The following is a 24,342-nucleotide window of genomic DNA, read 5'->3' as shown; positions in this document are numbered from 1 at the left end:
GGGAGGAAGGAAGCAGGGAAAGAAAGAAAGGAGGGAGGAAGCGAGACAGGGAGGGAGGGAAGAAGGGGATGCCTGCCGCTTGGAGAGGTGACTAGGCTTCCCCTCATTTTCCTGGACATGTCCCGCTCTTGGCCTTCCTTTCCAGGAGGAGGGATTCCACAATGTCCTCCATTTTGAGCATGGCTAAGAAGTATTGATTTACATTTATATGCTCCCAGCTTTTATTTGGTCGTGTCCTCCATGTTGCTTGAATGTCCTACATTTCGCCGTCCCAAACCTATTGGCGGCCCGAACAACCAGCTGACCTTAATTTCGGCCCCTGCCTCCTTCCAAGTTGGGCACCCCTGGATTAGATGTATGCCTTCTGATGTTTGTTTATGAGTAATGCATGCTTTAATTAATTCCCTCAGTTCTCAGTGTCACTTGCATAGCCGAAAATAGCATCCAGAACGAAACAAAGGTGTCAACAAGGCTTGGGGGAACCCTATGATTTGCAAAGGTAAAAGCAGATAAAGGTGCGTTCCTCCCACCCAAAAGAAAACAGCTCAGTGAGAAGGTCTGGAATCGATGGTCCCAAACACACTGCAGAAATAATCCAGTTTGAGACTGCTTTAACTGCCCTGGCTCAATGCTAGGGCATTCTGAGTAGTCTAGTTTTGTGAGACATTGAGCCACAGTGAACTACAATTCCCAGGATACCTGAGTACTGAGCAAGGGCACTTAAACTGGATTATTTCAGGTGTACCTTTATCAGGATGAAGGCTGCCTTTCCTTCTTTCCTTAAACGTGGGAAGGAAATAACTTGGATGTAAATACCAGATTAAGGGACAGTGTGTTACTAAGGACATACACTCACGCGTTATCTTTGGAAGCAGAGAGCTTGTAGTAAGATTGCTGCGACATGTACCGATGTTCCGGAGCATTAACTCAGAGGCACATGCGCTGTTGACTCACGGTCCTGCCTCCTCCATTCATTTTTACGCACACTTGATAACATCGAAAGGTCCTAAGGGAAGACAACCCTGTAGTTAGGAAAGCCTTCTATCCGCCAGCATAGCTAATGTTGTGTGTTACATATAGTCATAGATAACCAAGTAACCACTGAACAGCTTTTCTTGCGGCATAAGCTTTCATGGATGAGGATACAAACCAAGTGGAGAGTTCCCTTCATACTTCTGATGATGTAGACAGGTGTATGAATGGTTAGCCTCAGCTAGTAGGAGTATATTTGCACGGGCGTAGAGGTAATGAAGGAGAACACACATCTTAAAACAGTGGTATCAAGTGGCAATGGAATGCACAAAGTCCAGCCTTGCACTGTGGTCCTGGACTGTCCTTTCTGCATTCCATTGTCAGCTTGGTTCCACTACTCTCAGGATTTCCATGCCTTTGTTGGTTGTGCGTAGCGAACAACCTGTGGCCCTCCAGGTAATACCAGATTCCAGTTTTCATCATCCGCACTGGTTACGGCCATTGGTCAGGATGATGGGAATTGGAGTACAGCCGGCCTTCCACATTTGTGGCTTTGACTTTCGCGGATTTGATTAATAGGTTCTCTTTAGGAGTTGCTCGGTCCTCCAGCGCAACTCTGTGGCCGACTGTCACAAGAGGTTGTGTTGGAGGACCTAGAGCAGTGGTTCCCAACCTGTGGGTCAGGACCCCTTTGGGGGTCGAATGACCCTTTCACAGGGGTCGTCTAAGACCATCTGAAAACACATATTTGCATGTAGCAATGAAAATAATTGTATGGTTGGGGGTCACCACAACATGAGGAACTGTATTAAAGGGGTGCAGCATTAGGAAGATTGAGAACCACTGACCTAGAGGTTCCTAGAGAGAATACCTCTCTAGTCATTTGTAGGTCCTCCACCACAATTCTGTGGTCAACCTTGGACAGATATTGACCACAGAGTTACACCGGAAGACCTAGAGCTGTGATGGCGAACCTTTTCGTGCCCAAACTGCAACCCAGGCCCCACTTATTTATTCCAAAGTGCCACATCCCTCTGGCTTTCTAGTAAGAAACTCTGTGCTGGGGCGACAGCATGTGTTCCCACAGAGAGGGCTCTGAGTGCCACCTCTGGCACACCGTGCCATAGGTTCGCCACCACTGACCTAGAGATTTCTAGAGAGGTGTTCTCTCAAGTAAAAATTTGTGGGTTTTCCACTTTCGTGAGGATCCTGCGTACCTAACCCCAGCGAATGTGGAGGGCCCGCTGTACAACAACCTCTGGAAAGCCACAGGTTACCTACCTGTGGTTTACTGTGAGCATACTTCACCGGGTTGTCCACTGGCACTATCTAGAGATGCAGTGGGGCAAAATTTGGATGTATTTATCTAAGCAAATAAATAAATAGGAACCAGGTTCACCCCTTCCATCTCTGAGGCAGACTTTCTACATGTATGTTTTCTATGCCACCAATAGCCTCTGCCCCTCCAGTCGTTACTAATATTGAGAGGTGTAGTAATGTCCCCTACACTTGCGTTTGAACAATAGATATATTAGCGTAGAATAAAGCCTTTCAAGTCATTTCCGACTTATGGTGACCCTAAGGCAGCGATGGTGAACCTTTTACAGACCAAGTGCCCAAACTGCAACTCAGACCCCATTTATTTATTGCAAAGTGCTATGTCCCTCTGGCTTACTAGTAAGAAACTTTGGCAAACTCTGTGCTAGGGCGACAGCATGTGTGCCCACAGAGAGGGCTCTGAGTGCCACCTCTGGCACACATGCCATAGGTTCACCATCACTGCCCTAAGGCAAACCTGTCATGGGGTTTTCTTGGCATGTTTCCTCCAAGGGGCTTCGACATTGCCACCCTCTGAGACTGAGAGAGAGTGTGACTTGCCCTACTAGGTCACCCAATGGGTTTCCATGGCAGGACTGGGATTCGAACCCTAATTCCCTATGTTATAGTGCAACACTAGAGCTATCAGTTGGTGACTAAGTACAATCCTGTGCATACAGAGACAGGATACCTTGGCACATGTTGTAGTTGCTCTAATGTCATGATTATCCTCCAGTGAACTCCAAGTGGCATATATAGCTCTCTTCCTCCTCCTGTTTTGACTGTCCCAGTAACCCCAGTGAGAAATTGTGAATGGCCCCAGTGAAGCTGGAAATCTGAGTCTGAGACTGTGAGCGCTACACCATACAGCAGTGATGGCGAACCTATGGCACGCGTGCCAGAGGTGGCACTCAGAGCCCTCTCTGTGGGCACATGTGCCATCGCCCCAGCACAAAGTTTGTTATTGGAAAGGCAGAGGAACATGGCACTTTGCAATGGGTTTTGGGTTACAGTTTGGGCACTTGGCCTCTAAAAAGTTCACCATCACTGCCATACAGACTGTCCCTTCAGTGCCATGTAATGGAAATGTGATCAAAGGGGGGTACAGGTGGTCCTCCACGTCTGTGGCTTTGACTGTTGCGGCTTTGATTATTTGCGGTTTTGATTAATATATCCTCTCTAGGAATCTCTAGGTCCTCCAGCGCAAATCTGCCTGAGGTTGGCCATAGAGTTGTGCTGGAGAACCTAGAATTTGCTAGCGACAACACTTCTCTAGGCATTTGTAGCATGATTCAGCGATCAACCTCTGGCAGACGTTGACTGTAGAGTTGCGGATTCCTAGGTAAAAAGAAGAGTGCCTTTTTATTTGTGGTTTTTCCACATTCACGGGGGTCCTTCGCCCCTACCCCCAGCGAACGTGGAGGGATCACTGAACTACTCATAGTAGTAGTAAGGTAGAGGTAACCTTCATCTGTTCAGGTTCTTACATCCTTGGCTACACATGTCTGTGCCCTTCACTTCCTTTGCGGCCTTTTGGTAGGCAGCTAAATCGCTATCCTTTTGCAATATGTTATCTCAGCCTTCCCAGCGAGAGACTGAATGGTTGAAGTTTTGTCAAATACGACCAGGAGTTTGTGACAGTACAATAACAGCAACAAGAATAATAACAACAGCAAACCCTGGTAGGATTATAGTGCTGCAGATGTATCATTGAGGGGAAAGGCATCGGTGTACCAGGAGGAGAGAAGCGAAAACAGCCTCAGAGAGGATTTAGCGTTGCTCTCTTCCCGCAGTAGCAAGATGGAGTTATGATTAAAGTCTTTAATCCTGTAGAGGAGCCAGTAGGATCCTTCTTGCTGTGGATTTCATTTGGCGCTTGTAGCGCATGAGAGTTGCAGCAAAATGTGCATTCAGATGTATTTATTTGGTACATTTTCCCTCCTCTCTCTCTCTCTCCCAGGAGCTTAGCAAAGCCTCTGATTTGGAGAGTCCGCGCATGAAAACCCAAGTCACATTTTCTCAGCCTCAGAGGAAGGCAATGGCAAACCCCCACTGAAGCAACTTGCCAAGAAAACCTTGTGATAGGTTCACATTAGAGTCGCCATAAAGAAAACGACTTGGAGGCACACAGCAACAATATCAGCAACAAAATGGGCAATGTGGAGAAGCAGTGAGCCCTTACATATCTAGCATGTATTAGTGGCATCTCTTAGCAGAGATTCTTTAGCCCACTTTTATTTGCCCAGCTCACAAAGGTGTCTCCAACCTCTTATAAGTCAATTGTTGCTTTATCCACCACATCAATACTAACACAAGTATGCATTTGAATGTTGCATGTTCCCCACTTTGTCCAGGTAGGAAGAAATGGCAGGGACCGTACTACTTGGGTTTGGCTTCATCAAAGAAGGAGCGCTATAGACCTTCGGAGAGAGTGACTTTATAATGCATGGTTTATTTATTGTATTTCCAAAGGGAAAGCTGGCTGTGGACTCCTGTACTCCAGAATAAATCTTCAGGGGAAGGCCCTGCAACCCACTATGGCCTGTTACAGACTGCCAAAATAAAGCTGCTTCGGGTCTCTTTGGAGGTATGCTGTTTAAATGATGCATGGGTCCTAAGAGTCCAGAGGTCGCGCCAAAGCCACACTCCATTCCTAAGCACTGGAGTGCAGCTTTGGTGCACCTTCTGGATTCTTAGGGTGCATGCATCATTTAAACAGCATACCTCCAAAGAGACCCGAAGCAGCTTTATTTTGGCAGTCTGTAACAGGCCTATGTTTCTTGTTCCTTAGACCTTACTCTTTTGGTTCCTTGCCTTTCAAGACCACGCTTCTTGATCAGCTTTTCCCTTTAGAGGGGTTGTCTGGCTGTTGCCTTCTCCAAATTCCAATGGCTGCCCCAGTCTCCACGTTTTTGGCTGCGATAAAGAGCATCCGCTGGCTGCCTTGGACCATGAAGAAACAGCATGGTTTGTTCTTTTCTTACATCCCAAGAAGTGATCAGAGTTTAGAGTAACCAGGCAGAAATCCCATGTTACAGCAGGAAAGAGTTGGCTGTAATGGTAGGGGCTCTCACATTAGACTTTGGCTAAAATAAATGTGCCAAGTGGGTACTGGGCAGCAACAGCAATGGGGCTGAGATTTGCAAGAGGGTCTCTCGGAGAAAACAGCCATGGGACTTTATAGCTAAGTCTGAAGGACATCTGAATGTCCTTTACCATGAGACAGTCCGAAATGTCGTCCCCATAGCCTTCTCTGAATATGTTTGCAAGCCTATGCTTTTCTTACTTTTCCAGCCAGTATTTCTTTCAGGGGGGATCCAAGCTATCTTCATAAGATATCTTTCCCAGTCACATTACGCCTTGCGTGTTTCGCCTTTTCGCTTCTGTCAGAATCGCTCCGGGAATCATCCTTTCCGACGCAGCACGTTTGTTATTGGAAATGCCAACTGTAATTCTCCCTTCTCTCTCCGCCTCCCTTCAAATCTTGTTTCGGCTTTGCAAGCTTTGCAAGATAGATTTGGGTCTTAGGCACCGTGTTTTTCCGCCTGCGTCCCCGTTTTGCAGCAGGGAGACGATGCTCCGACTCCTCCGCCGGCGTTACTGGTCCGTTTGAAATTTCCTCCGTATGCGCAAGAGCTTGAAAATCAAATAAAACCCGACTGTGGAGAAGGGATGAGATAATACTGGTTTGCTGTACAGAGCCGTTGTAAAGATTGCCGCTTGAAAACCATTATTGAGCTCTATAAATGCGGAGTGGTACTACTGAAATGTCTGGTTTATTGTACGACGCTGTAGCTGTAGCAACAGATTTATTAATACAGATGTTATGGCCTTGTTGTTGCAGTTGACTTTTCAGTTTAAGGGGAACACCTGAACTTGGGTTTTTGCGGTTGGATAGAGACAGTTGAGAGCTAATGTGGTGTCATGGTATGACGCTGGAGACCTGGGTTCGAATCCCTGCTCAGCAGTGGAAACCCACCGGGTGACCCTGCACATGTCACACTCTTTCCGCCTCAGAGGAATGCAAAGGCAAATCCCCTCTGAACAAATCTTGCCAAGAAAACCCCACTATAAGGTTGCCGTAAGTTGGAAGAGACTTGAAGGAACACAACAACAACAGAGATGGGTTGGCCCAAATTTTCTCCATTCCATGCAGCCACAGGAGAAGAGAAACAGGGATGTTGACTAGCTCCACTTGTCTCCTCCGCCTGAATTGTTTCCAGTCAGTTATTATAATAACTGCTATTTTGCATTAAGAATTAATGCTTCTTTTTTCATCCTCCCACCTGCTTTTCCTCTCATATCCTGTCATTTGTGATAAGCCAGAAGGCTGTGACCGTCTTCAGCTAGTCCTGGAAAGATGGCAAAAGTGTCTTTGGAGAGGATGATCTAGAACTGGAGCTGTCCTGGATCAGATCCTCCTCCTCCCAATGGATAATAAAAACCCTATAAAGGGAAATCTTGGTAGTAAGGCAGTTTAATGTGGGCATGGGAAATGGTGGCATCTCAATCCCAGGGCAAACTCATATTTTGAAAGCTCAGTGCTGTGATCAAGCTATCTATTTGCTCAGTCTTTTTGTACCATTTTTGTTCTTGAACGAACCTCTTTCCTTAGTAAGCAAGAAGGAAGCTCAGGAAGAAGAGAAGATTAATGTTTTGGGGGAGAACACAGTCTTGGATTCCACATTCATAGTATGGTTAATATGCCTTCATTGAGCGCACCAGGACGGCACAGCTTTCAAAGGTTCAAAACACACTGCAGAAATAGTCTATTTTAAGACCGCTTTAACTGCCCAGTTCCCATGATTTTCTAGCACTCAGCCATGGCATTTAAAGCAGTCTCAAACTGGATTATTTTTGCAGTGTGTCTTGGGCCCGTGTTATTAGATCTCTTCATCACGGAGGGAAAAACCGTGAAGCGAGAATGGACAGCGGGGAAGTTTTGGTGTTAAAAATAATGACTGTATTGTGTCTCTAGGAGGAAAGATCCACAGATTTGCTGGGTTCATCAGATGAGCGGACGGTGTTACCTTTCACAAAGGAAAGCCCCTAGGTTCACCGGTGTTACCTTTCACGAAGGAAAGCCCCTAGGTTCACCGGTGTTACCTTTCACGAAGGAAAGCCCCTAGGTTCACCAGTGTTACCTTTCACGAAGGAAAGCCCCTAGGTTCACCGGTGTTACCTTTCACGAAGGAAAGCCCCTAGGTTCACCAGTGTTACCTTTCATGAAGGAAAGCCCCTAGGTTCACCGGTGTTACATTTCACGGAGGAAAGCCCCTAGGTTCACCGGTGTTACCTTTCACGAAGGAAGCCCCTAGGTTCACCGGTGTTACCTTTCACGAAGGAAAGCCCCTAGGTTCACCGGTGTTACCTTTCACGAAGGAAAGCCCCTAGGTTCACCGGTGTTACCTTTCACGAAGGAAAGCCCCTAGGTTCACCGGTGTTACCTTTCACGAAGGAAGCCCCTAGGTTCACCGGTGTTACCTTTCACGAAGGAAGCCCCTAGGTTCACCGGTGTTACCTTTCACGAAGGAAAGCCCCTAGGTTCACCGGTGTTACATTTCATGAAGGAAAGCCCCTAGGTTCACCGGTGTTACCTTTCACGAAGGAAGCCCCTAGGTTCACCGGTGTTACCTTTCACGAAGGAAGCCCCTAGGTTCACCGGTGTTACCTTTCACGAAGGAAGCCCCTAGGTTCACCGGTGTTACCTTTCACGAAGGAAGCCCCTAGGTTCACCGGTGTTACCTTTCACGAAGGAAGCCCCTAGGTTCACCGGTGTTACATTTCACGAAGGAAAGCCCCTAGGTTCACCGGTGTTACCTTTCACGAAGGAAGCCCCTAGGTTCACCGGTGTTACCTTTCACGAAGGAAGCCCCTAGGTTCACCGGTGTTACCTTTCACGAAGGAAGCCCCTAGGTTCACCGGTGTTACATTTCACGAAGGAAAGCCCCTAGGTTCACCGTGAAACAGGCCAAAATAAAGCTGCTTTGGGTCACTTTGGAGGCATGCTGTTTAAATGATGCATGTGTCCTAAGAGTCCAGAAGCCGAGCCAAAGCCATGTTCCAGTCCTAAGGACTGGAGCGCAGCTTTGGTGCAGCTTCCAGACTCTTAGGACGTGTGCATCATTGAAATAGCATACCTCCAAAGTGACCCGAAGCAGCTTTATTTTGGCTTGACTGTATGGAGCCTAAGGAAGAGACAGAAAACCAGTCTGTCCCACACACAAAAAACCCATCTTTGATTCTCCGTTTTGAATGCGCAGAACGTCCGGCGAATTCAAAACTGTTTCCATCCTACGCAGCGCTCATAAGCCAGTTTGTCGGTGGAACGCAGAGAGCCACAAGGCAGCCTTTGTCTTGTGGAGATAAATTTAGATGCTGGATTAAGTTTTTTAAGTTCGTTGTAGCCAAACTGGGTAGTTTTGCAATCCCTGGATCATGTCTTTTGAAAGTTAAGGCAGAGAACCCTCATTGCCCCCTTGCTTTTCATACTCCTTGAATACATAGCATTGAACATCTACCACGTTTCTTGGTGTTTTAGGGAAAGGGTTTAGCAGCAGCATGTTTGAGTTCTCAGAATTTCAGATAACGTCGCTGGAGTCCAAAATGGCCTTCTTCCAACGCAGCTTGTTCCTTGTGAGGCAAGGCCATGTGTGCTCCTTTTGTTTAAAGTGAAGCCTTTTGGCCTTGTATGCGCGCCCAAGTTTGTTACTGTAATGTTCTTCTGCATTTAGAGCCAAACAGAGCAGTCCTATTGAGCGACTTGTTCCACGATAAGTCAATATTTATATAAATCCCATTGATGGGTGTACTCTCCATTGAATATGGGCCTTTATTTTAAGACTTGGTCATAAAGTGAAGACGTTTAAGCCTCCGTTATGTTCTCTCTTCTTCTTTTTCCATCTCCTAGGACCACTGTAAGATATTCGGGGAGGTTTAACAGCAATGCATTGATGTAAACAGGTTCTCAAGCCTAGTTTTTTTGTGGGTTTTTCAGGCTATGTTGCCATGTTCCAGAAAAGTTTCTTCCTGACCTTTCGCCAGCATCTGTGGCTGGCATCTTCAGAGAATGCTGGCATGGAAAAAAGTGGGTCTATATATACTGTGTGAGCCTGGGAAGTGTAATGTTTCCAAACTCTGGGTATACTGGAATAGACTGCATTCATGCATGCCAGCCTTATGCAACTACTGACGATAAAATATGCTTTAAGAATGTGCTGTATTCTTCGTTTTCAATCTAAAACACTACACCTTGTGATAGTCCTCTTGCAAAAGAAATAGATATCTGCATAAACAACCAGCCATCCTAACTGAACATCCTTAGTAGTCCAGAGGGATAGTTTTGTTAGGAAAAGAAAAGTGGAATCTATGGAGATGCCAGCCATAGATGCAGGCGAAACATCAGGAGTAATGTCTTCTAGAACATGGCCACATAGCCTGAAAAACCCACAAAAGACGACGAATGCCGGCCATGAAAGCCTTCGACTTCTCTGAAGATGCCAGCCACAGATGCTGGCGAAACGTCAGGAATAAACTCTTCTTGAACATGGCCACAGAGCCCGAAAATGCCACAGAAAGTATGGATAAAAAGAGTTAAGATGTTGTTGTTATTGTGTGCCTTCAAGTTGTTTCCAACTTACGGAGACCCTAAGACAAACTTATGATGGGGTTTTCTTGGCAAGGTTTGTTTGGATAGGGTTTGCCTTTGCAAACCCCTGAGACTGAGAGAGAGTGACTTGTCCAAGGTGGGTTTCGTGGCTGAGCTGGGAATGAAACCATGGTCTCCAAAGTCATAATCCAACACTCAGGAGGAGCTGCTTGAGAGTGGGTTTGGATGTCCCTTGTGGTCTCCTCCAACTCTATGATTCTATGAACCACTCAAATCACGATGCCACAGGCGTACAATTTATTTATTTATCCCTGGCATCCTCAAAAATGGCCTCGGGTTCATATGTGGCTCACCGTCCGCACTTTGCGCCGCCTTGGTCTGCCTGTTCTGGCCCACTAGACAAAGCATGTACCAAAGAGGCTAGGTTTAAACTAAACTGATGAACTGTATTCAAGGGCCAGGTTTTGTTAGTGTGAAGCAGCCTTTGTCACACAGTTGTACAGAAGAGCAGCCACACCCAAAGCTAGGGCAAACAGCACTTCACCCATACGGTTTAATATGAATGTCTCTATTTATGTCACTCATACCTGTCCTTTTTTCCTCTTCTTCCTGCAGCTTTACCAACAAGGCCGACTATGCCAGCTGGGTAGTGAATTTTGCGAGCTAGAAGTTTTTGCAAAGGTGCTTCGAGCTTTAGATAAAAGGTAATCCCATCTTTGAAGACAATGGGCCCCTTTTGCTTTCTCACAAAGAATGTTTTTTGTCATCAGATGTATTTGGTGAATTCTAAGCACCGTTTCTATAATCCTGCCCTGGTTTTACTGATAGAGATCTAAGCATGGGCTGAATCTTTGTCAAAGTCAGGCCTGTTACAGACTGCCAAAATAAAGCTGCTTTGGGTCTCTTTGGAGGCATGCTGTTTAAATGATGCATGCATCCTAAGAATCCGGAAGCTGCACCAAAGCTGCACTCCAGTGCTTAGGAATGGAGTGTGGCTTTGGCGCAACCTCCGGACTCTTAGGACCCATGCGTCATTTAAATAGCATATCTCCAAAGAGACACGAAGCAGGTTTATTTTGGCAGTCTATAACAGGCCTCAGTATGGTAGTTTTTGAGGTATTTAGCCGCCTCTGTCAGAGAGTTCTGGTGCCACAACAACAAACTACAAATCAATCCTTGGATTCCATAGCATGGAGCCATGGCAGTTAAAGCGGTGTCATACTGCATAATGTCTGCAATGTAGACGCAGCCTTAGTCCATCTATCTTGATACAAGCATGTGTAGGCTATTTGGAAATTTTAACTCCCATATCCCCATCCAACATCAAGCATGCTCCGGTATGTATCCATTGTGTAAAATAATTGTCAGTAAGCAATTACAGCCTTTTAACTGTTGGACACTATTGTCTGATATGTTTTGACAGTGCATTTGTTTAGCCACTTTGAACCTCCTTTCAGAAAGGATGGTTGGATACAGAAACTAAAACACTCCACTTGAGAAACAACGGAAGAGCAGTTATTCTTTGAGGAAAGTTCTTGCATTGAATTTATCCACGATAACAACCTTTACTGACTTAAAAGACCTAGCACACAGAGTTACCACACATCATAAAGACCCCACAGCCTTGTCTTTTGGCAAAGACAGCGCCCTATTTTTTCCATGTTTCAGTGGGTTAGAAAATAGTAAATACCCTCTAATTGGTTATTTAATCTGACTTTCCCCCATTTCAGTAAAAAGAGAGGCTGATAGATTTTGGAATGAGAGAGCGTTATATACATCTGTTTGACATTTCAAGTCTTTATTGCTTAAAAGAGGGACTCATAACGCAGCTTTAGGCTTTCTGGAAACAGGTGCTCTTGAATGAAGAACATCTTGCATTAAGCACATCTTACTCCCTTGTTGGTGTTGTTTAGATTGCAGCTTCAAGATATTACCAGGAAAGAGTGGGGGAAATTGTTCTCTCCTTTCTCTCTCTCTCTCTTTCAGACATCTACTTCATCACTGCTTTCAGGCATTGATGGACCATGGGGTAAAAGTGGCATCGGTTCTGGCCTATTCATTCAGCAGGAGATGCTCCTATATAGCAGAATCGGATGCTGCTGTAAAAGAAAAAGCAATCCAGATTGGATTTGTTTTAGGTAAGTGGGAGTGAATTGGAAAACCAGGTTCATTTGCTTGCTGAAAACCCCGTAAAGAGGTGGAAAAATAGCAGATTGAAGGGACTATGCTATGGAGAGGAGTCCTTAAGTCGGAGAGGCGTCCTTAAGTTGGAGAGGAGTCCTTAAGTCGGAGAGGAGTCCTTAAGTCGGAGAGGAGTCCTTAAGTCAGAGAGGAGTCCTTAAGTCTACTTAGTATGGCTAAAGCAAGAGACAGCATGATGTAGCAATTAGAGTCCTGGGGAAAACAGGATTTAAATCTCCATTGAACTGGGAAGTTTACTGGGCAACACTTTCATCCTGTCAAAAAGTTGTTGCAAGGATAAAATTGAGTGGAATGTTTGTTGTTATCCTATTCGTGAACCCGATTTCTCAGAGAGGCATATATTCAGCCTTCTGTCCTATAGATAATTGCTACTCAATGTGGTGGTCCAGGACTGGCACTATTGGCTGCTGGTCCCTGGCAAGTTTGCAAGAAAGAAACACTTGTTGTCAGTGGGCACAAATATGATGCCTTTTCCTTGGCATATTGGGAAACAATGATTGCCAGTCCACCACATCAGAGAAACAGTGCTATACATGTGCTCCCTCTCACGTTCAATACCTTGTTCATGTCTGCCTTCCCAGGAGGGTTCCTCTCAGATGCTGGCTGGTATAGTGATGCTGAGAAGGTCTTCCTTTCCTGCCTTCAGTTATGTACGCTTCATGATGAGATGCTTCACTGGTTTCGCGCTGTCGAGTGTTGTGTCAGGTAAACTTATTAGCCCTGTTCCAAAAAGTGAGAGATCCACACTGCTGTACACAGGATCCACAGGAGCATCGAGAAGGTCCCCAGATTTGGTGCTATAGCAGTGGGACGGAAGCTCTCACATTTTGGTGGCTGTGGCAGAATAGGTGGACGACCTCCACCGACATCATTTCAGTAATTCACAAGCTGGGAATGGTTTCTGTAACAAAATGTGTAGTTGTCCTTGATCTTTGAAGTCCTGACTATGAGACCATACAGGCCAACCCTTGAAAGAACCTCAATTACCAGCAAACAGCCTGCTTTTCTCCATTGTGAAAGGACCTTGTCTTTGGTTCCTTCTGCATTTGCTGACAATTAATTTCTCAAAGCAAAAGAGGTGGGGGTTTCATGCCCAGGAACTGGGCCATGGTCTTAATCAATCTTTGCTCGGTGCTGCTGATGTGCAAACAAGGTGACATTGCCTATTGAGAGAGAGCCAGGCTGCTACGGATCCTCTCCCCCATCTGCTTGTTGACTCTTAAATTGTGCTGACTTCACACTTCATTGTCATTTCTTATGATATCTAGTGATGCTCCCTTCCTTTAAAAAAATGCTAGAGTGAACTGGTGCCTAGGAAAGAACTTTATAATCAGACTGAATGAATAGCATTGAAATGCTAAACCTTTGGGTACAGTGAAGAGCTGACAAATTCTCCAGGGCACCAGTTCATTCCATGCATCTGAGAAAGTAGACCAAGTCTAGGTCTCTAGTTATTCTCAAAGGTGCTACAAGAGCCCTTAGGCGACCGATATTCCAGACTAACACGGCTGCCTCTCGCAATATCTTTCCTAGGTTGCTTCATGTTCGGAACGGCAACTGTAAATACCACTTGGGAGAAGAAACCTTCAAGCTGGCACAGTCGTACATGGACAAGCTAGCAAAGCACGGCCAGCAAGCCAACAAGGCAGCACTGTACGGAGAGTTGTGTGCCCTGCTCTTTGCAAAGAGCCATTATGATGAGGTGAGCCTGCTCCGCTGGACTTGGACGAAGGCATCCTGAAGGCTTGAACATAAAGGGGTGGGGCGAACTATCCCTGTGGGTTGACTCACAGTGGTGCGTGGGCAGACAGAAGTGTATTTCACCAAAACTTGGCAGCCAAATTTTAACTAAGTGGTGCCAAATAAAATTAACATTTGGCTAAAATTAGCATTGGGCACTGGTTCAGATGCCAGAGTTTGCGGGAACTCGAGCTTTTCTCAGTCACTATGAGGCCCAGCTGGGAAAGACCAGTGTCAGCATAGTATCCAAACACTCATCATTTGAGAATATACAGTGGCTGGCTACTGGAGTTCTTTAAGGCTTCCTCCTCCCTGAAGTTTGCCAGGACATCTTGCCCCAAGACAACTTGCCCTTCTGCTTTTGCCTTCCAACGCTATACCATACCCCCTTTGCTAAGCCCCACAACTATTACATTTGGTACTCAAGCTAGAACAGGCTCTCCTCAAGGTACAGAGTTTGAAAGCCAAGTTCTGGGATTTCTGTTGGATTTCTGTAAACATCATAATTGCTGCTTTAAGGGCAAAGAGCTCCCTTTGGCCAGATGACCGGAGCTCAGCAGATAAGAGGAAACCCAGCAAAATAGCTACAGTGGCTCCAACTATTTGCAGATGTTCCCCTCACAGTTCAGAAGATTTATTCAGACTACACTAGGGAGAGAAGATACCTGCAAACCTTAGAAATGCTAAGTAATCTTCTCGTGTGTCCCTCTGTGATTTGCAGGCTTACAAATGGTGTATAGAAGCCATGAAGGAGATCTCCGTTGGCTTACCTGTCAAAGTAGTTGTGGATGTTTTACGGCAAGCTTCGAAGGTGAATTTGGCAAATAACTTACCTGTAGTTGGGCAGGGCTTCTACGAACATAGAACCCTTCTATGTTCTTTTGGGGACACTGTTTGATAAAGTAAGAATTGGGCGTATTGAGAGATGGGGAAATAAACTCCCTTCAAGAGGCCAGCATTCTGGACAAAGTGCTGCTCAAGATTCAGTTCTGGATCATTACAAGAACGCTTGCAGATATTCATAGTCCCTCACCTGTGTCTTTCTCTACCTCTTGGTTTAGGCTTGCGTGGTAAAACGTGAATTTAAGAAAGCTGAGCAGTTGATAAAACACGCAGTGTATCTAGCACGGTAAGTAAGCCCATTCCCCCCCAAAATAACAGCAACACCCCGTTCCTTCTGCTTTCCGTGCTTCTAACTTGCCTATATTTTTAAATCTTTCAGGGAGCATTTTGGAGCCAAGCACCCTAAATATTCAGACACGCTACTAGACTATGGGTTTTATTTACTCAACGTAGACAACATATGTCAGTCGGTTGCAATTTATCAGGTACGGCTTTGGTCTCTGTTACGTCGAATGCTGTTGAATGACCGTGTATTTCTGTTTTTAAAATATCTTCTATGTTAGGCCTGTTCCAGACTGCCAAAATAAAGCTGCTTGGGGTCTCTTTGGAGGTATGCTATTTAAATGACGCATGGGTCCTAAGAGTCCGGAGGTCGCGCCAAAGCCACACTCCATTCCTAAGCACTGGAGTGCAGCTTTGGTGCAGCTTCCAGATTCTTAGGACGCATGCATCATTTAAACAGCATACCTCCAAAGAGACCCAAAGCAGCTTTATTTGGGCAGTCTGTAACAGGCCATAGTTTCTTCAAACTTTCCCCAAAGTTTGTCCCTCGGGATAAGGCCAAACACTGTTTTAAAGTCTATAAAGGCAGTGAATAAGGCTCCCTTAGATTTAGAAGTGTATTTCTCAATGACATGATAGAGAACCAGGGCATGATCAGTTGTAGAGCGATCATTCCTGAACCCTGCTTGTTCATCTCTGATGATATCCTCTTCTTCTAACCAAAGTTGTCATTTGTCCAGGAGGTGCATGGCATAGAGTTTACTTATGATGTTAAGTAAGCTGTTGGGCCTATAGTTCCCAGGGTCAGATTTCTCACCCTTCTTGTATATGGGCACAATAATAGCTAATCCCCAGTCGTCAGGAATACAGGTTGTCGGATCGATAGTCGTAAATAGAGCAGCTAGAACGGGAGCCCACCAATCTGTATTAGATTTAAATACCTCGGCAGAGAGGTTATCATTGCCAGGCGCTTTTCCTGCTTTAAGTCTAGAGATTAAATGTTTAACTTCCATAGTTGAAACTGGCGGCCATTCCAGTAAATTTTCAACATTGATGTAGGGCTGGCAATTACACTGATATTGATCGTACCTATATAACTATTCATTTTAGGAAAACAGTACACTACTAATTAATGTTGATATTGTATCTATATGACACTGCCACCCAAAGCAGCTTCACAGTCAATAGCCTACAAAAACAAAACAGACAATTCAAATAATTCAGATATTATAGGTTGTAGAAGCATATATATATATATATATAATTGTTTAAAGGAAGTGTAGTTAATAGTGGGATATAACCATCAGTTGCAGAGAAGGGGAGTCAGTAGTGTTTGTTTTTTGTGTTTTGAATGATCTTCTATATTAAAAGATGCCATCAAGTAGAAAGCAGGGCAAGGAGAATCTTTTCCCTCTCCTGTGCTAGCTTTCTGTTTGCAAGGAATTTGTGTTTCTGCCCCACTTATAATCATAGAATCATAGAGTTGGAAGAGACCACAAGGGCCATCCAGTCCAACCCCATTCTGCCATGCAGGAAATCACAATCAAAGCATCCCCGACAGATGGCCATCCAGCCTCTGCTTGAAGACCTCCCAGGAAGGAAAGGAAGCAGTATACTTTGCCTTGCTCTGCTGCATGTATGCAGCATTGAAAAGTGGGTTTGGAAATACCCATTTTCAGCTACTGTAACTGATGTGCTTTCTTTACATCATTTCAGACGGCGCTAGACATCAGGCAGTCTGTGTTCGGTGGAAAAAACATCCACGTAGCTACAGCTCATGAGGACTTGGCTTATTCTTCGTATGTTCACCAGTACAGTTCAGGAAAGTTTGACAACGCACTGTGAGTACTCTTTTCACTTTACATCCCCGCGTTTCCCCTGCTCTGTTTGTCGGAGGCTTTGTTAACTGCAGCATGCCTGCACTTAATAAACTGCAGCGGTTGTTTACTGCAAGTCACAGGCAAAGGTTTTGCAAGAGACAAGGCTAATCCTCTTCCAGCAGAATAAATTATGCAGATTGTAAACCACAGCAGTGCTGTTTGATACAGTCGCTTGATTGTGAATGTGGATGCCATTCGGTATTCAGGCAGCAGAAATGTTGCACTCCATTTGCGCCCTGATTGTGTAGGAGTGAGCTGGAAGATAGGGCAGGATATGGGGAGTAGTAGAGCGGAGGCTGTACTCCTTGGCAGAGTTTGGGGAAAGTCTGTTGTGATCCAAGAAACTGCAATCCAAAAAAGTACGTTTTGCGTGCTCAGAAATTATAGCATAGTTACGCATAAGCCATTGTATACCAGTACAATAACTTAAAACAAGCAGTATTAAAAATGACCATCAAACTAGGCCACACGAGGCGAGAAGAAGTGGGCATCTGTCAGTTGGAGTTTGCACTCGAATTGTTCCAAGACACTCCTTCTGCGCACCATCCCATCCCCTTTCCACTGATGGTTAACTGCCTGTCCTTCCTCATCACATTTATTTTCGCAGTTCTCGATTGTCTTGGTCTATTTGTTGTTGTTGTTGTTGTTGTTAACTTGCTTGAGGCCCTTGTGATATTTTGTGGCTACAGATCAACATGCTTTGCCAAGGAATGTTTCCCTTTGTCTGCCCTGAGCCTACTTCTGTTCAGCTATAGTGGGTGATCCAGGACAAAATATGAAGGGAGGGTTTGGCTTGCCTCTCCAAGAGGAGATATTTCCCCTTTCTCCTTATCAGCTAGCAAACAAACATGCTCTTTGTTTTCAGACAAAAAGCCGTATCTTTTTCCAAGAAGTCCCACAGGATTTGTGACAAAAAAACTTTTTAATCCTTTGTTTTGACGTATTTTCTTAGCATGCATTAAGCAGCTGTATCAAAGCCTACATGTCCCAAAGGCATCAGATCCCATGGGATCTTAGAAGGGTCAGTTGTGGGTAGTACTTGGATGAGAGACTGGGTTTTTATTTAGATGAAGTGCCGCTCCGAGAAAGAGGCAGGAGATGTATATGTTTCTTATGTGCCTGTTGTGCTTTCTTTTAGATTCCACGCCGAACGTGCAATTGGTATCATAACCCACATCCTCCCAGAAGATCATCTTCTCCTTGCCTCCTCCAAAAGAGTTAAAGGTATTTCCGTACTGGTGCTTAGAAAGAGAGAACTTGTTGGTATTGTAGAAAACAGCAGGGACAAAGATATAGAAGGAAGTGCATCAGAAAAACAAGGACAGCAGTCATAGGATTCCTAATAAATACAGAAGGTATGCCACATATGCTGTCTTGAGCACTTTGGAAGGAAGGAAGAAAGAGCATGGGAAAGGCCTTAGAGGGCTGCCAGGTATCTTCAGCTAGATAGGCCAAAACTGAATAAGTGGCAGGCAAATTTGAGCTTCCTGCTCAGACTTGAAATTGTCACATTGAATTGGGGACAGGAGAAAGTAAGTACTAAGTGGAACACTCTTCAGGGAATGCTGGCGTTAGTATTCGGTGCTTCGGGTTCTGAATTAACTTGATACCTTTGAGTGCACTGGCCGTCTTAATGTGGCTTTCTCCTCCCTCTTTCCACACTCATCCCTATACAAGCCCTTATTTTGGAGGAGATTGCCATTGACTGTCACAATAAGGAAACAGAGCAGAGGTTGCTCCAGGAAGCCCACGACTTGCACCTGTCCTCGCTCCAGCTGGCAAAGAAAGCGTTTGGGGAGTTCAACGTGCAGACGGCCAAACACTACGGTAACCTGGGCCGGCTTTACCAGTCGATGAGGAAATTTAAGGTAACTGCGTCTTACTTGGGGGCAGTGGATATTGGTTAAGGTGTGTTTATTGGAGCTGTACCTCCAGCACACAAACAGTAGCCATTTAATCTACCCCAGCCTTAAGGGTTGTGTGCCGAATGCTACATTTATGTTCAGAAAGGTCTGCCTGACCATTGCAAGTGGCCTCAAGCCCTGGCTTGATGTGGGGCCATGCCAGTGTTGTGGGGCCATTCTTGGTAAGTGGTTACCATGCGATTAGGGTAGGACTCAACAACTGGAGATCCCTGAGTCAAACTTTCTCCCCCTTCTTAGTCTACAACTCACATTTTGCTAATCTGGAGGCAATTGAGGTAGCATTGGGCCTCCACCTTATCCCAGTTCTCTGGTCCCACAAGAAATCTAGTCGCTGACCACTTCTGGACCAGTTGGGATTTTAAACAGTGTGGCCTCACCACATTGCCTTAAAGCCTGGAGACTTTGTTTTCCTTAAAATTTAAAGGACATTGGGATGATTGAAGTCAGGTCCTAACCGTAATGTCAAAAACCAACACTTTCCTTGCCTTCATGAACCGTCACTAAATGATGTGTGGTCTTGCTCATGATCTGTGGCCATCAAAAGTCTTCTTCTGTGTTTGTATAAGAGAGAGAGGTGGAGGGATTTCCAAATTCCAACTTAGTCTCAGATTTGTCAAAACGTTAGCCTGACACTGACTTAAAGAGGTAGAGATACCTCTCCCCTTGCACCATGCTTAACAGATTGTATGAATTTTGGGACCCTTCCAGGAAGCGGAGGAAATGCATATCAAAGCGATCCAGATCAAGGAGCAGCTTCTGGGCCAGGAGGATTACGAAGTCGCTCTTTCCGTGGGACACCTGGCCTCGCTCTACAACTACGACATGAACCAGTACGAAAACGCCGAAAAGCTTTATTTGAGATCCATAGCAATTGGTGCGTTGACTCTTCGAGGGAAATGGTTTACATTTGCAGAGGCGGTTGGGGAGGCAGGGACAGGCTCTGTTGGGAAAAGGCGTAAAGTCAAATTGGGCTCTCCAAGGGTGTACTCTTGTCAGACTGGAGAAATAGAAAAGCCAGTAGAGTTAGAAAGCCACTGTTTCCATGAATTTGTCTAATGTCCTTTTAGAGGCTCCTTTACCAATGGGAAGAAAGAGAATAATTCCTCCCCATCTGTGGGAGGGCAATCCCATGATCCCTGTATCTAGTGTCTTGCCTCCACTCCACGCATGTTGAAGAGAGCTATCTATCTAGCTATCTATTCCTTCTCTAAAGAAACAAGCCCAAAGTAGTTTTCTGCATCAAATGCAGCAGTATCAAGCCCAAGAAACCATCCCACCAACCTTCCTCTTGACATGACTGCATGTACTATATTCATGAGGGAATCCCAGTGCTTTGAGGCTTTTGAAGGAGTTGGGGGTCATGGGAAAAGGATGTGTGGGGCAAACAACTCGAGAAGAGCCTGTTGGGCCACATCACAATGAGCTACAGTGGCTAGTCACTTGCTCGCATGGACCCACTGCAAGAGCATCCTCTAATCTTGTGCTCCCCAGCAGTTGATACACAAAGGCATGGTACGTCTGGTACTACAGGTGATACATAAACCCTCCAGGCTAGTAGCCATTGATGGACTTAAATCTCCATGAATGTATCTAATCTCCTTGTAAAGCTGACCAGGTTTGCAGTTATCACGGCATCTTGTGGCAGCGAATGCCAGAATTTAGCTGTGCACTGTCTGAAACCCGGGCTGCCATTTCATGCATCCTAAATCTTCAAGGAGAGCTGTGCCAACGTAACCTTTAAATCCCAACCAACCCCAGTTTCTGCAGAGGAGAGTTAGGGCAACAGTGGTGGGCTGTAAGCAAATATTTACAGGTATAGTTTCAGAGTGGGAAATAGTGTTGGACTGAAGGTTTCAAATAAAAAGCATGTTTAGGGGAAGTGTTTAAAGATAGAAAGATCCATCCATGACAGCCACCTGGTTTGTTTCGAATTCCCTCTTCCAAATCTGTTGCTTGAGAGGATTGAAGGAAGTAGAAAATGGATTTTGCTTAGGGAAAATGCCATAGAAATGGCATTTTAGACTCTGGTGCACTCTTGCTGGTGGGGGGAAAAATCCGAATGCTCTAATCCAGTGATGGTGAACCTTTTAGACACGGAGTGCCCAAACTGCAACCCCAAACCCACTTACTTATTGCAAAGTGCCGTGTCCCTCTGGCTTTCTATTAACAAACTTTGGCAAACTCTGTGCTGGGGTGACGGCACATGTGCCCACAGAGAGGGCTCTGAGTGCCACCTCTGGCACACGTGCCATAGGTTCGCCATCACTGTCTAATCTCTTTTAAAAAGCATTACTAGATAACATTTTAAAAACATAACCCTGTCTTATCGTGTGTTCTTGTTGTAGGAAAGAAGCTTTTCGGGGAAGGTTACAGTGGACTAGAATATGACTACAGGGGCCTCATTAAACTGTACAACTCCATTGGCAATTATGAGAAAGTATTTGAATACCACAACATTTTGGCTAACTGGAACCGGTTGCGGGATCGGCAGTTTTCGGTCACGGATGCCCTGGAGGATGTAAGCACCAGCCCTCACTCCACCGAAGAAGTAGTCCAGTCTTTCCTGATGTCTCAAAACGTCGAAGGACAGCTTTGCTAAGGAACTTGGGTCAGCTTTCCCGATTGGGATTTCCCTCCCCGTCCCCGACACCTTTTCGTTTTGCCCAAATTTACATGGGAAAAGTCATACTGTGAAATTTGAAACCATGTAGTTCTTTCTTCTCCTTCTTCTCCTCCTCCTTCTTCTTCTCGTTCTCCTCAAAGGGGCTGTAAAAATTGCATTGCAACACTGGTCCAGTCCATACAAAATCCCCCGTTTTGGGGGTGGTCTCAACTTCGGATGGCGTGACCGTACAAAACGAATGTGTGCTAACAGAAAATCCCTATCCGCATGAGTACGGCATGTTTTGTTTTGGCTCGCGTTTTCAACTTGAGGGAGAGGGAGAGAGAAATATATATACATAGAAATATATATATATAAAGAAAAGGAAAACATAGACATCCCTAATGATCTTCTCTATTTTTTAATTTTTTTTTTGGGGGGGGGGGTTGGTCGCCAAGAAGCCACTTTATCGGAGATCTCTGCAAGAGTAGAAAGAGAGAAATAAAACCGTTTAACCGTTTTCAAGGAGTTGCATTCTTCATTGCAGAAGGAGGGTGCCAGCTGGCTTGTAGGTCTGATGAGTCCAAGTCATAGGATACCGTTTGGTTCCTCGCTTGACCTGGTAAAAAGTCTTATTCAGTATGGATTGTCAGCAAGTCAGTAATGGATATTCGGATGCGGAGCCGGGAGAGAAGGTCTCGCTTCTTGCCTTATGCTGCCTAACGAAGACACGCGGCGACGAATTTACTCCAGCGAAGCAACGCTTGGTTACGAACTGCGCTCAAGTACCATCTCTCGCCACCGCTTTTGCTTTTGACGCGCATCTAAACTGGACCAGTGTTCACCCGGGAGCGATAACGCATCGACATATAGATACATATGTATGTCTTGGCAGCCTTTTCTCTTACTTTGTTCCGTTTTGTTTGGTACAGGGCAAAGTGTTTTCTGTAACAGGACCAGGAGGATTGAAGCGGACCAGCCTGTCCTTAGAACGAGCCTCAGACCAATGGCTTTTGTTACAGTGTCTGCCCCTCTGCGTTCGCTTTTAGAGTTATTTCATCGAGAGTGTATTTCCAATGATAACAGAGACTTTATATACGTGTGCTAGATGACAAAAAGTAGGCGCTTCGACGTTCTTTGGCAGTCGCGACGGCATGTCTTTTCAATTTCAAAGGTTACGCAGGTAAACTAGATGTTAATGGCGTAAGCAAAACGTTACAAACGCTTCTCCCTTCCTATTCCCATCCCTATTCGAAACAGGCTCTCTCTAAAGGCTATAGCTTGCTTTGTTGTCGTTCGAGAAACTAGCTTTGATTTGATTTCAATGATCTGAAGGTGACTGTTTATTGTATAGCTTTCAAAGATCAGTGGATAATGCCAAAAAAAGCACAACAGGTCGGTCTCTCTCTCTCTCTTTCTCTCTATCTCTTTCTCTCTCTCTCTCTCTCTCTCTCTTTGTTTCTGTTCCTTCTTTTTTTACGTTAAACAAAACCCCAATGTCTTTGTATTTAATTTTTTTAACAGCAACAGTCTCATACATTCAAGAACAAAACAAGACAACTATGCCTGTCTCACTTGCTTGTCTTAATTTGTGTGTGTGTGTGTTCGAGTGCGCTTTTGTGTTTTTCTTTGGTTTCTTTTGCTTGAACCATCTTTTTAACATTGCGGTAATAATAATAATAGTAATAATAATGGACGTTTTTGGAGACCTATGTAGCATATACCCAACTAGGTTGGAAAGAATAGGGGGACGTTGTTGCTCATTTACCTCAGTTCTTAATACAGAGGCATAGGCAGTGTCTCTGTACTTAAGGCTATCATTGGATGGTCTCCCCTATTTTCAGGGGTTTTCTAAGTTGCCCGAAGCAACTGGGACCTTTCTACTTTTGGGAGTGAATTTTAATCATTATGATTTTTTTAATTGTGAGGTTCGGAGGGGGAAACATACGGTCCAGAGTACAGCAAAGGTTAGCAGTCGGCAGTTTCGGATACTTTTTAATCCTAACTACTATAGCAATAGGCTCGGCTTTTAACCCTGGAATATTGCAAGCCGGCGGTTTTTGTTTTAAACTAGTGCCTTTGAAAAAAGAAACCGCCTCTTTCTTTTCGTTTTGTGCGCACGGGTGGGAAGGAGGGAACGCCATGCTCAAAAGGAAGGCGTTTGTTTTTGGGAAGCGCACCTTCCGCACCTCTTGTCGTGGGAACTGACAGAGAGGCCAGTAAAGATGTAGAATTGCCCACGATAACGAAAGATTACGGGCTTTTCCTTGTAGGTCAGGCTCCGCTTTCTGAGCACGGAGCTGTCTGAGTGGATTCTGCGAAAGGTGGATGATTTATTCCTGTTGATTTTATTTGTTTTAAACTGAACCTTTGCAAACAAAATCATGGTTTGTGCAACGGATGCACCCAAAGTAACTCTTTCGTGGGGACAGGAGGGTGTGCTCTAAGGAGGAACCCAAGTCGAACTTGGAAATGTTAACCTTTTTTTGACTGCGACTCCCAGAAATCCCCGGAGATGATGGTCCTCGCTGGTGCTTTCTGGAAGCTTTAGTCTAGAAAACCAGCATTTCCAGGAAACAATGATCCCTAGGCAGCCTCAGGACATACACAACTCACTGCAAAATAAGCAGATAGTTCGTGTTTTGGAGGGCGTTTTCTTACCCACCAGTCTTGTCAAAAACACTTAGTCTCCCAAATGAAACTTTGGCCTGTTACAGACTGCCAAAATAAAGCTGCTTCGGGTCTCTTTGGAGGTATGCTGTTTAAATGATGCATGCATCCTAAGAATCCGGAAGCTGCACCAAAGCTTCCCTCCAGTGCTTAGGAATGGAGTGTGGCTTTGGCGCAACCTCCAGACTCTTAGGACCCATGCATCATTTAAATAGCATACCTCCAAAGAGACCCAAAGCAGCTTTATTTTGGCAGTCTGTAACAGGCCTTTGCCATCAGATTGTCTTAGGTTCGGTGTTT

At 45.1% G+C, this 24,342-nt stretch overlaps 1 protein-coding gene across 4 annotated transcripts in view; it reads left to right on the top strand.

The window, feature by feature from the left end:
* The window catches only part of LOC149301462 (amyloid protein-binding protein 2), a 27,715-nt gene extending 3,581 nt beyond the window's left edge, over positions 1-24,134 (top strand). For 2 of the 4 annotated variants that reach the window (XM_089484392.1, XM_089484395.1), the window contains exons 2-13: positions 10,514-10,602; positions 11,885-12,036; positions 12,682-12,805; positions 13,634-13,802; positions 14,562-14,651; positions 14,902-14,969; positions 15,063-15,168; positions 16,682-16,806; positions 17,984-18,069; positions 18,523-18,713; positions 19,479-19,644; positions 21,116-24,134. In XM_089484392.1, the coding sequence (XP_089340518.1) occupies positions 10,514-10,602; positions 11,885-12,036; positions 12,682-12,805; positions 13,634-13,802; positions 14,562-14,651; positions 14,902-14,969; positions 15,063-15,168; positions 16,682-16,806; positions 17,984-18,069; positions 18,523-18,713; positions 19,479-19,644; positions 21,116-21,369 (1,620 nt within the window). In that variant the 3' untranslated portion in view covers positions 21,370-24,134. Of the gene's footprint in view, positions 500-10,513; positions 10,603-11,884; positions 12,037-12,681; positions 12,806-13,633; positions 13,803-14,561; positions 14,652-14,901; positions 14,970-15,062; positions 15,169-16,681; positions 16,807-17,983; positions 18,070-18,522; positions 18,714-19,478; positions 19,645-21,115 lie in introns of all 4 variants that reach the window. The other 2 variants (XM_089484393.1, XM_089484394.1) reach the window with 2 other exon arrangements.
* Positions 24,135-24,342: the final 208 nt, after the last annotated feature.

This window comes from Sceloporus occidentalis, unplaced genomic scaffold (genome assembly GCF_023333645.1).
Source record: "Sceloporus occidentalis isolate IW3139 unplaced genomic scaffold, rSceOcc1.0.p SCAF_21, whole genome shotgun sequence".
In the NCBI taxonomy this organism is placed as follows: Eukaryota; Metazoa; Chordata; class Lepidosauria; order Squamata; family Phrynosomatidae; genus Sceloporus; species Sceloporus occidentalis.
The sequence above is the reverse complement of the archived record's forward strand: the minus strand, read 5'-3'. Positions and strand labels throughout refer to the sequence as shown.